General features: G+C 42.2%; 1 protein-coding gene across 1 annotated transcript in view; it reads left to right on the top strand.

Annotated features, from left to right (window-relative positions):
* The window catches only part of efna2a (ephrin-A2a), a 63,031-nt gene extending 50,971 nt beyond the window's left edge, over nucleotides 1-12,060 (top strand). Inside the window, exons 2-4 of the mRNA XM_026340039.1 lie at nucleotides 4,820-5,112; nucleotides 9,479-9,544; nucleotides 11,100-12,060. Coding sequence (XP_026195824.1) covers nucleotides 4,820-5,112; nucleotides 9,479-9,544; nucleotides 11,100-11,224 — 484 coding nt within the window. The 3' untranslated portion in view covers nucleotides 11,225-12,060. The remainder of the gene's footprint in view (nucleotides 1-4,819; nucleotides 5,113-9,478; nucleotides 9,545-11,099) is intronic.
* Nucleotides 12,061-12,209: the final 149 nt, after the last annotated feature.

Here is a 12,209-nt window from a genome sequence, read left to right as displayed (position 1 = left end):
TAGGTGAAGCGTACAGTATCGTAGATGTATGCATGATAAAGACCTTGTAGGTCAAAATGTTGCATTAGTAAATTATGTCGTGTGCAAATTGAAGTGTGCTGACAGCTTCTGTCTTTTTAACCAAAATCTTGATAGCAGCTTGAAAGCTTTTTTTCCATCGACTGACATCCAACACCCAGAGCAGCGTTTTGTTTTTTCAGACCACAATGTGAACGCAGCATTAGCAAGAGTGACAGAGGGAGATCAAATGAAGCTGGAGAAAAAGCCAAAGTTAAGGGTGAAGAGAGGGATGCCATGGTGAGAGCGAGTGAAAGAATGAGGAAGAGTGCGAAGCGTCCTTTGATGTTTGTTGGTTCATCCAGCCTGCTGTTTAGGACGCAGGCAGGTATGGTAAACATCCAAGACTTCTCCAACCAGGGGCTTTGATCACAGCAAAGCCGAGAGATGATGTTGATGACTCAGTGGTGCCAGAATACTAAAGAGTGGCCACTGCACACAGATTCCCACACGCTTATTACTGTATGTGAAGAAACTTGCATCTGCATAGTACATAAATGACACATCCATACACACATGCTTTCATCTTTCTCATTTCATCTTCCAGTTTAACTTTTAAACTCATGCATTTCTAGGTTCTTTTCATCCTAACATGTGCACACAATGCCATTAAACCTCTTTGCACAGAATCATTTCTACTGATTGTGGTCCAAGCCTGAGAAAGAGCTTTTTACATCCAGATGAGAGCCAGCAGCCAAAAGCCGAGTCCTTCAGATGCATCCTGCTAACTTCACCAGACAATTCAATTACACAGAAAGAGTGAGGAGAATCCGTCCACAGGTTTATTCACAGACAATATTAAAAAGAAATGGCTTCAAGCTATGGAACAAAACACTAAAAGACTGTGTACTAAACAACATGCACTTCACCAACAAGCTGTTTTACAGGCATATAAGATTATTTTCCAGAAGAAGATATTACTGAGTTTTAAAAGCTCTATCTTCCTATCTCTCCCAAACCTAATTATCGAGTTTTCCTCATTTGGAAATTTCCTTGTGAAATATGTATTGACTGGCAATATGCCAGTAATACAATAAGCCGTCTTTCTCAGGGAATGAAAGATAATCAAGTTTTATCACCCATAAAATAAGAAGTATATACACTATTTCTTGTCCTGATGAGAAGAGTTTACACAGAATGAGTGAAGGGATTAGTGAAACCTTATAATTTTGCACTGTACTTTGCTGTAAGCTTTCCTAAAGCCCCAATGTTGGGGTAGAATTTTCCATTTTTGTATTATAGCATCTGTCACATTATAACTATGGGCAAAGTTTGGGGGAAGTTTGGAGCGTTTGAGAGAATCCCAATGAAAATTCATGTGTTTGTGCTGCTCTCTGTAATGCATTCTCAATGTCAGTGTCAGACTGGGTGAGGAGGAAAGTGTTAGCTGCATCTGTTTCTGACTAGGGCTTTCTAATATAACTTGTGGTCACCAAATTCAGAGATTATGACTTTGCGGTTGACGGTTGAAGTTTGTTTTGGAAACAGTTGTGAAATAACTGATGACCATAAACAAAATTTGATAATTCGCTGTCACTACAGCTGGATATTTCCAAACTATTTTGGCAGAAAAAGACATTACAGATTTGCAACTTGCCAAAAACGTAAAACACAATATCCTCACTAGAGTACATACACCCGCAGACATGTTGCAAATACACTTCAATAGAAAGACACACCAGAGATGCACACACACACACACACGCCCACCTCACACAGATAAATTCTGTGAGGAAGAGACATGCCAGAAGTGTGAGTGCATTCCCATGTCTTTTTTGGCCAGTGCAGTGTGTGTATTTAATTCCAAATGACACACAGCCTGAAAGGAGGTGATGCGGGGACAGCATCCACACTCATCCACACATAACTACACAGCAACATGTACTATTGAACAGCTTGGAGTGCGGTGGCACACACCTGCACACACACAAACGCACGCTTGCACGCACACTTTCCTCTTGTCTGGTTATATTAGAAATGCAGACAGTGTCACAGGATCAGGGCAGGGCACTGAGTAGCTTAATACAACCTAATGTATCCTGGCACATTAGCCCTTTCTTGGATTGAGCATCCTCACTCATCCAGACACACTTACCAAGCTATCATTTCACCAACCACACACACACACTCAGTTTGCTGTTTAGCCAAAGTGCTAACGCTCAGATGGTAGTAATCCATCCCTAAAATGTACACATGCACAATCAATAGGCAATGCACATTAGTCTCAGATGGAAAACCACAGTCATACAAATTGAAATGAAAGAGGAAAAACTCCTCCTCCATCTGGTCTTCCTCCAGCTGGGCTTCTCCTCCTCCTCTGCTATTTCTTTCCGCCTTCTTTTCTCATGTGAGTTTTTTTACTCTCATTTTGTAAAATCTCATTATGCCTCCTCCTGTCCCCTCCTCCCTCCGTCTTTCTCTTGCTTTTGTCCTCTTTCTGCACATATTTTCATTCTTCCCCTACCTTTTCTCGTTTTGTCTCGTTCTCTCTTTTCAGTCCTTTTATTCCCATTCCGTGCATCTCTCCCTCTGTTTCTCTCTCTGCTTTTCCCCTTTAGTTGTTAATCAGAGTTGATTGCAAGCAGAGAGCGCCGAGAGGAGCTCCCCAGTGGATCAATGCTTCTAAATGATCTGTTCAAGGATCCCTTTAGAACCTGCAAAACTCACTCTGATAGGGCACCGAAGCATGAAGGCACTCATTTCGCATCTAACTCACTTCCTGATTTGCCCTCTGGGAGAGAGATAGGACCGCTGTTATAGGGATAATTTGTCCCAAAGCCAAATATCCCACTAACCAAAAGTGCTTAGACCAAAATGTCTTCATTCCAGGCAATCAATTACTGCCAAGGTGAGGGGGGGAAAATGATGAATTTGTTTAAAAAGCTCAATCTGTGAGCGTGCGCCATCCGAAACTACAACATTGCCTGACAACTGGCTTTGTGTATGCTCATTTAATTAAAGGCGTTTTCCTGCGAGACAAGATTTGATAACATGCCACAGTTGAATTTTAAATGTTTTTGACGAGGCACATTTTAAATTAAATTGATTGTACACATGTGCACATGCCCGCAAAGAGAGTTGATATTACATTAGGACATCACGGTGATATCACAGCGTCTGAGATGTTAGATGCAAAAGAATGAATTCAGAACTTATGGAGGATGTCAGAGATGAAAGATGTCTGTGGGATATTTTATTTTTTATGTACAGGACATTAATATCTCACGTGACATTGAAAGTCCTGATGTGTTGTTTCCCAGAATGAAGATGAAAGAAATTTGTTATGCGGTTAAAGCGATTTTACATTTTTGAGTGTTGATTCATTGTCAGATGTGAAATCTGGATTCATAGATCAGATTTGCTTACAGATAAAGAGTGTTTTCAAGAATAGGTTGGGAAGGAGGGGGTATTCAAAGATCAAAACCAACCACGAATGTATCCTACGAACAGTTACTGTGTGTGTGTAGCCAGCGGCTGATACAGCTCATTCATCATCATGCCACAGACCTCAATTTTGTCCAGAAGCTGTTAAAAACACATCAGGGTGCTACACCATTTCAATGGGTGACATGAAAAGCAACAAATGGCTGAAAATAGTTGCCAAAAACCTTTTAGTCTTATTGGAGTAATATTTGCAAAAGGAAAAAGTAGAGTGCCCAACTTTTAATGGATTTTGTTGACGGTAACAAAAATATAGAGAATATCACCAGCCTTATCCTCTTAAAGAGACTGTTTCATTCCATGACTTTGAGACTGTAAACAGAAGTTTTACTTTCCATTCAAGTAACACTGGCACCAACACATAAATATAAATAGAGCCTTTATTATGTAGGGGAAAATGCAACCATATGTTTTTAATGTATTATGACTGACTAGAAGAAGCTGTTGAAAAAGGGATGAGGGGAAGTGCCAACTGTCAACCTTGTGTATTGCCATATGTTACCTACACAGGATTTTTGACATAGTGCCAGAAGAGGGAACATAGTAAGGAGATTTGTCACAATATAATGTGGGTGTATAGACAAATATTCCTTATTCATTGCTGTTCTGACCCACTTCTACTTAGAGTATCATACTAACGTCAATGATCTGCATGTGCACAGAACCAAGTGGATATTCACCGCAGCCACCTCTGTACACTGCTTTAGGGGGCGGCATATTAATGTGTGCTCTCTGCCATTACATGACCCACTTCTCATGAGTATCATATGAGAAGATTCATTCAGTCAGTGTGAATGGGGAAAATGACATGCTAATAATCTCCATGAAGCCCAGCTCTTCAAGGTTTATTAAAATAAAAGTGGTTGCTATGCAGGCTTTTGCTCTAACTAGAGGGATTATTTTGGGATTTTTCCCCCTGCCTTCCCTTTAGGATGTTTTTCTTTGTAATCTTCTGACGGTGGTTTAAGGCCCCACTATCAAGAAGTGTTTGTTTAAGTGTCCTTAAGTCCTCAAGTCCTTATTGCTTGTGACCTTACCGCGAAACAAAAATTCAGTGATCATACAGTTTCATATAATTACAGTAACCAGCATGCCTGCTGAAGTAAACACTCACTGCAGTTTCCTTTATGCTGTGCAGTCATACTGAAATTCAATATAGCTTGTAAATATTCATAGTTTTGTGTGAGTGTATAGGTTTTTTTCTCATAATACAATCTAATTTTACCTCTGCCCACTGATTCAATACATATTCCTGAGCATGTTTGTGATTATTTGCATTCATGAACAAATGTTAAATCCTTGTTTCTACTGTGTTTCGCAGGTTCTGGCACGGAGAATACAGGGTGGCAGTGAACATCAATGACTATCTGGACATCTACTGTCCTTACTACGAGGGTCCTCCCTCCCACGGGCGCATGGAGCGCTACATCCTCTTCATGGTCAACCATGAGGGCTACACTTCATGCCAGCACAGGATGCGTGGCTTCAAGCGCTGGGAGTGCAACCGTCCCAGTGGTCCCGATGGACCCCTGCGCTTCTCAGAGAAGTTCCAGCTCTTCACTCCATTCTCCCTGGGCTTTGAGTTCAGGCCTGGACACGAGTACTACTACATCTGTAGGTTATCAACTAGAGAGTGTGTGTTTCTGTGTGTGTGCTGGGAGACGACGTGCGCAGGTTAAGGCTGTTTGTCTGTTTATTGCATGCATGCAATTGCGCACGTGACTGCATTTGCATATTACCCACACTTCTGCTCAATATGCATTTATAAACGTTATGTAAATATGCAATCAGGAGAAGTTGATTGAGAGAGTCCTCAAACACAGCCCACCATGTCGCCCACACAGCCAGAGGAGAGCATAAATGCACCTAGTATCTCTGATTTGCTCCCTCCACTCTCTCTCTCTCTCTCTCTCAGTCTCCTTATGTCTTCATGTGTCTCTCTGCTTCTGTCAAGATCATAAGTGGTGTGCTCAGCAAAGTGGTAAAAATGTCACCAGGCGTAGTTTGTAATCATTTTTATATTAGCTGCATTGATGTTTCTCCTCACTTCAACAAGTGATGTATTAGTATCAGAGATGGGCCTTGCCCCCTGAGACTCTTTTTCTGAACAGAGTTAAAAAGCTATCATTCCCGCAGCAGGCATGAGACAAATAGTAGCTTCAAATTACTCTTAAACATTGTTTTCAGCTGCTCCGTGTGCCAGATCAGTGGGATAGATTTACCGCATCCGAACAGTTTAGTGCAAGATCAGTTGGTAATCACACAAAAGCATGTTAAATTGACTTTCAAAAGCTTCGCTGTCAATGTCCTAACTTTCTGGCACTGCACAAAAAAGTGGCACTTTTTATGTGCTGCCAGTGCAGGCTTAAGACAAGATGTTTGCCAGTGTGAATTCACAGACTTTTGAAATAATTAATCAAGTTACACAATCACAGTCAGTTATGAGGAAAATGAATAGATAGGTTAAAGCATATGAACTAATTTCTTATTCCGTTTTCTGGAGCATAGATTTAAGTTAGTGCTGGGGAGGTTCCACTGGAAGATGAATCATTTTGTAATTACTCATTGTTCACTCTTCTAAAGCTATAATCACTGACTGCTTGATGTATTTATCACATTAGCCTTTTGTTCCCCTTACCTTTGTGTTATTTCCTTTCTGATCCTTGTCATTTATTTGTTATTGTTGAGATATTACCTCTAAAATCTGATGTTTTAACCACTATGCAGTGTGGTAGTAGTCTCTTTTCTCCTCGTGTTACCGCAGCAGTCAGCCAAAAACTGACCTCAACCTTTTTAGTAGGAGATGATGAATTCTCAACATGACTTATAATAGGACGCGAGTCTTCTGCCACCAGTTTCAGATCAGCGTGTGAGTGTGGTGGATTTCTTCGATGAATTTTGTGCCCTTGGTCAGTGACTCTGACCTTATAGTGATGTACTGTTCAGTCAGACAGCAGACGGGACCTTCACCCAAGGCTGAAATGATTCTTTGACAGATATTGACACAGGTTTTAATTACGTTAGCATAACCATTTAGATTTCATCTGCAATGACTTATAAAATGCAGTGAAAAATAAAACGTGATGTGCTGATGAGATAAAAGCAACAGGGTTGTTGATAGAGTTATTTTAAAAGCAACTTTATTTGCAATTATTTCTTTAACTCAGTCTGTTGACTACACAAACACAAAGACACTGCAGGAGAGAGTCAGAGAACTAAAGAGGCAAAGATAACGGTCACCCGATGTCCTACTGCACTTTTCCCAGTCGGCACACACACTCCTTTGTTTTCAGCCTCGTGTAAGGATGGACAGGGCCCCTCCAGAGTTGGATAGTAGCTGACTTTAGTATTGTGTTTCTGGGACCCCTGAGGATAGTGTGTATTCCACAACACTGGAGTGTGTGTGAATGCATGTGTGTGTGTGTTGTGGAGGGAGGGCTTGGTTGTGGGGTCAGTTGTCAACCGATTGTAAGTTCATGAAAGGCCATGTCCATCATCTTGACTGACAACCACACACACACATTTTTGTCTCACAATGTCTCTCACATGGCCAGACAGACACACACACACACACACGCACACTTCAGCATTGATGTGGAACAACAGCATGTTTGAACATTTTAGCTACCCAGCCCTTCCGATGAGTGTGTTTGTGTGTGTGTGTGTGTGTGTGTGTCCTTTCCACATATGACTAAAACACATCGATTTTTGATTGGGATTTGTGTGTGAGTGTATGACCATGTGTGCATGTTAGTGTGCTGTCTGTCATGTGCTTGACATGTTGACAGGTCTGCACCACCCCTTACCTCTCCCAGCTGTCATCTGATGAGGTTGACTGACTTTCAATGGGGTGTTTTTTTTTTTTTTTTTGGGAGATGCTGGATTGTGGATGTGGTGGGAAACAGAGGCACTGGAAGACCTGATAAGACTGATAATGGACAAAAGTGAACATTCTAGGAAGATACATAGAAAAGAAACAGGGGGAGGGTGGGTAACCATGTCTATCCACTTTTAGCCTGCTCTCCCGTAGTGTTGCGGAACAGTAGGGAAGCCAAAACAAAGACATACAACAGGAGAGAAAGCTCAATACCAGGCCAGCAGTGCTTCATAGGGGACCCCAATACACATTTCTCTAGACACTGTAAGGAGGATGGGTGGATAATTTGAAGAAATTTGAGGCAATGGGAGTGGGCTATGGGGAAGACATTAATGGGTAAAAGAGGTGAAGGGCAGACACAAGGATGGAAGGAGGAGTTGGGGGCAGAAAGAGAAGGAGGAGAGGGCAGCGGAAGGGTCATATTTATTTCCTGTGCTCTGTGGATCTTGATGATGGTCCTCTTTGGGGTCACTGTGGGCTCTGACTATCTCGTCCGCTCACATTCTTTTACACATCCGTGCGCATGTGTGGGCGGGTGGTGTGCACGTGTGCATGCATGAGCGGTCAGAGAGTTGGTCACCATCTCTTTTAAGGTCTCCAGCTCTATTTCACATCAGAGTGAGATGGGACTAAAAACCCAGATTCAATTTAATTTACTCTACTTTGAAGTTTGAATCACACTAACTTTTTAACATTTTTCTCATTTTTTTCTTTTTGGCATTCAGCTGGAGCAGCATGGTGGCTCAGTGGTTAGCACTGTCACCTCACGGCAAGAAGGACCTGCATCTGTGGGAATTTGCATGGATTTCCTTCCCTATTGCAAAGACATTCAAGTCAGGTGGATTTGAGAGTCAGTTATTTCCCTTAGGTGTGAATGTGAGTGTGACTGAATCCCAGTGTGCGGGCTGATATCTCACAGACTTGTTTACATTGCCTGAAGTCCTTTGTATGTTTACAGGAGTTCACAAGCTTGGGAGCATGGCTTTAAGAGAACTTAAAAGGACATAATATAAGTAACACTCCCGCTGTTTAAAGCAGTAAATGTCATCAAGAACCTAATAGGCAGCATTAATGACTACATTAATGTCCAATTATAACAAATTATTGAGTGAAAATGCCTTTCTTGCTTATTCCACTTGATTTACCACCTCTGACATATTTGTATCAAGTCTATTAGAGTTTTGTAGATGTATTTTACTTTGTGGTCGCAATTACCCAGTGGAAAAGAAGAAATGTCACACCGTGCAAGAAGAAGTCAGCATCAAAGCCCCCAACAGACTGACAAATTATAATCATGCTGCATAAACCTACAGACTTGATTATTTCCACTGTGTCTGTGTTATTACCATGCTATGTACTGTCCGATGTTCCTCCCTGAGGGCCCCCTAATCCACAGAGACCACCGAAACTCCAATTTCACTGTGTGTCAGTTGGTTTCTTATATTTTAAATAATTGTAAACTTAATTTAAATATCAAATGAAAATGTAACAGTTGATATGGCTGCGTCCTGGATTAATACCTATATAACCCTGGTTATAGCAATCAGCCCCAAGCTCATTCTTTCCTAAGACTTCAAAAACAGGTCAGAAATATATTTAGATTTTCTTTTGAATACACATTTTGTGCTGGAGTAGAGTATTTACAGCAGCAGGGGCGTTTATGTGGGACTGACTCACAAAAAACAGTGCCCACATTCAACCTAATGAAGGACGACAATAGAGGTCTGTGGCGTAGAGGAATAAACTATATGAGGCTTTGGTGTAACAGAAAATACTTGTGAGTAGGATGAGTTCATTGTTTGTTTTGGTCCTTTCATGGAATTTTGCACAGAGCAAGAAAATCTACAACATTACTAGATTATTTATGAAAAATGAGTTTAATGTGTTTTCTTAAAAATGGCAAGAAGTATAATCCACGGAGAAGTTGAAGTCAAGATCATGGTCACAGCGATCTAGACCAACTAACCATCTGATAATAAGCCCCATAACCCTCAGTAAAGAAACAATATAAAAACTTTATTAAATGTCCTCGGCTGCAATCAGCAGCACAAATCACTTTATCTCTCAGCTAATCTCCTTTTTCAATCTCTCTGCGTTTTACAGCGTCTCCTCATCCAAACCATGTGGGGCGGGCATGTCTAAAGCTGAAGGTGTATGTCAGACCTCCAGGTAAGTCACGCTCTAACTACACACACACACTCGCACATATACGTAGACACACATTCACACATACACACAAAGGTCCAGATTGGCTATCAAAGTAAAATTAAGGGGAATAAGAGGTCTGATAGAAATGCCCTGACAACACTCTCTGCTCTGATTCACAGACCACCCAGGCAACACTTTAACACCTTTACACACTGAAGAAAAAAAATCCCACACACACACACACATTCTGACACATTCACACATATAATGCACATACAAGCATGCACATGCACATAGGCACAAAGTGGCATACACACTTCACGTCAAATCACATCACATCACACTGAGTGTGAGGGAGACCTTCTGTCCTTGTAGAAAGGGAACAGAGCAAACGGAAAGTGCTCTCTAAAGATTTTTTACCAAGTCTCAACGTCACTCTACTACTGTAGCAAGATTTACTCATAAGAAGCAAGAGTGCAATCTAATAATAAACCATCTCATACAGTAGGAATCTAATCTAATAATAGACACTTCATGTTTTTTAATAAAATTCTCTGTATGTATGAGCCTTGTGGTAAAAGATGGAATGTGACTTGCTGGCTATACAGTACTGTAGAGTCTTTTTCTCCCAACAGCGTGCAGCATGGTAATTCTAGCATGGCTATTCCCTTCAAAGTAGTTCCCTTATAGATTGGCATAGACCGAGCACAGTGCTGACACAAGTGTGCCTATGATAGTGCAGTTTAAAAATAACTCAACAGAAATTTGGTAGACGTGGGGAGCAGACTGCGACAGGCATTACGCTATAGTTGCGTTATGTTGTAAATCTACCTGCGCGTCGTTTCACAGGCGGATTCTGCCTCGTGAGTGTTCAGCCGAAGCCTAACTGAAGAATCAAACCTGGGTAGTACCACATCTCCCTAGATAATGACACGCCTTTGAAGATCTTTGTAAGGATGAGAGCCAGCCTTTGCAGCTTTCCAGGCTCAGATCATTCCATCTTTTGCTAAAGGGAAAGGAAATTCTCTCCTCCTCTATAATTACTGAAACAACATATATGCTTTTATTCTGTCATTGCTGCAGCTCCTCTTTGAGATTCAGCCTTTTCGAGCTGTTAAAGTAATCTGTCTGACATGGCAACTTCCATCTCATCTGTGAAATGTTGTCAGTAGGGTGAGCTGTGAGAGGTTGCACATGTGTGTGACTGGATGTGTGGTGTGTGTGTGTGTGTGTGTGTGTGTGTCAGCTGCTCCAGATTCCAAGTCTCTGTGATTAAACTGTAATTAGGTTGGTTAAACCCCCTGCAGAGCTCAGTTGCTGTCGTCTTCTCCTCCTCCCTCTTTCCTCCCCTCATCCCTTTCCGCCGTCTTCTCTTCGCCTTTCCTTGGCTCTTGAAGGGTGAGATTTTCGGGTTTGTTGCTCATCCCCCCTGCACCTACAAGTCCCACTTTGTCTCTAAATCCATTTCCTCAGTCATTCACGGTGTTTTGGATTGTTTTGTCTCAGTATCTGTTTGTATGTCCCTCTCAGTTCAGATGTTTTGTCGTTTTTCTTTTTTCTCTTCTTTCCTTTTCAGATGGGTCGGGATATGATTCTCCGGAACCCTTCCTGACTGATGGAGGTCCAAGCTGGAGGCCAAGGCCCGTGGCCCTGTTATCTGTTCTGGTCTCTCTTACCGTGGGGCTCTTCTCCTGGCTGTGACCCCCTCACCCTTTCTTCCTTGAGCTGCCACCCAGGGTTGCTGGGCTGGGCTGGCTGTCCCCCTAAATCCACCACCCCTCAGGGAAGCCCTCTCTTTCCGTCCCACCGTCGCCCACCTCCACCTCTCTACGACCACCAAACACCCCCCACTGCCAGCCCATACCATGGCCCAGCCACAGACATCCTTCCCAGGCCTGACTGAGAGCACTGGGTCTAGAGCGGTTTTGGAAGCTGTCCTTCATCTGTTATGCCCAAATTCTGGGTGGAGCAGCACCTCTCAGCAGAAAACACAAGGGAAATGTCTCTGCACTCATATCAGGGGGTCCTTTTGATTTGACTATTGACTTTCGGCCACTGATGGGGTAGATGTAGCCATGACTATGATTAAACCTGTCGTTCCAGTGCAGTTCCTATCATCCAATCACGGCAGGATGCATTAAGCGATAGGCCTGGATGCACAAAAATTGGATTTTGCTCACGTTGCTATCCAATCCTCTAACCAAGAATTGGAAGTGGCCAAGCTTGCATTGGAATACTATACTATCTGGATGAATTCCAGCTGCAAAGAGAATAAGAGCAAATGTACGGAGATGGAGAGGAGGAAAGTAGCGTGGTCTGCGCAGAGAAGAGAAGTGGGAAAACAATGCGGGCTCTGATTTGAAGAAACACAGCCATATGGGAAATGTAATATTATATGTGTTGATATTTTCAGACCCAGTGTAGGTTCACAGCAATATGATATAAAAATCATCCAGTTTGGACTTGTTTATAAGGAGCTCAAATATCACATTATACTGACAAGTATAACCATAGCCTGTTTCTGTGGGATGGTTGGATGTGTGGGGTGTTCTGGGTGGGTGGGGTGAGGTGTACATTTTCAGGTGGGATGTGTTTTGTCTTATACGTGTTTCTAAACAAAGCATTTATCACGGCCTGGCCAGCACAGGCATCTTCAGCACTGTCTAATATGAAATGGGTTGGGTGA

This window comes from Anabas testudineus, chromosome 22, assembly GCF_900324465.2.
Source record: "Anabas testudineus chromosome 22, fAnaTes1.2, whole genome shotgun sequence".
NCBI classification, from domain to species: domain Eukaryota; kingdom Metazoa; phylum Chordata; class Actinopteri; order Anabantiformes; family Anabantidae; genus Anabas; species Anabas testudineus.
This window is presented reverse-complemented; position numbering and strand designations above follow the sequence as displayed.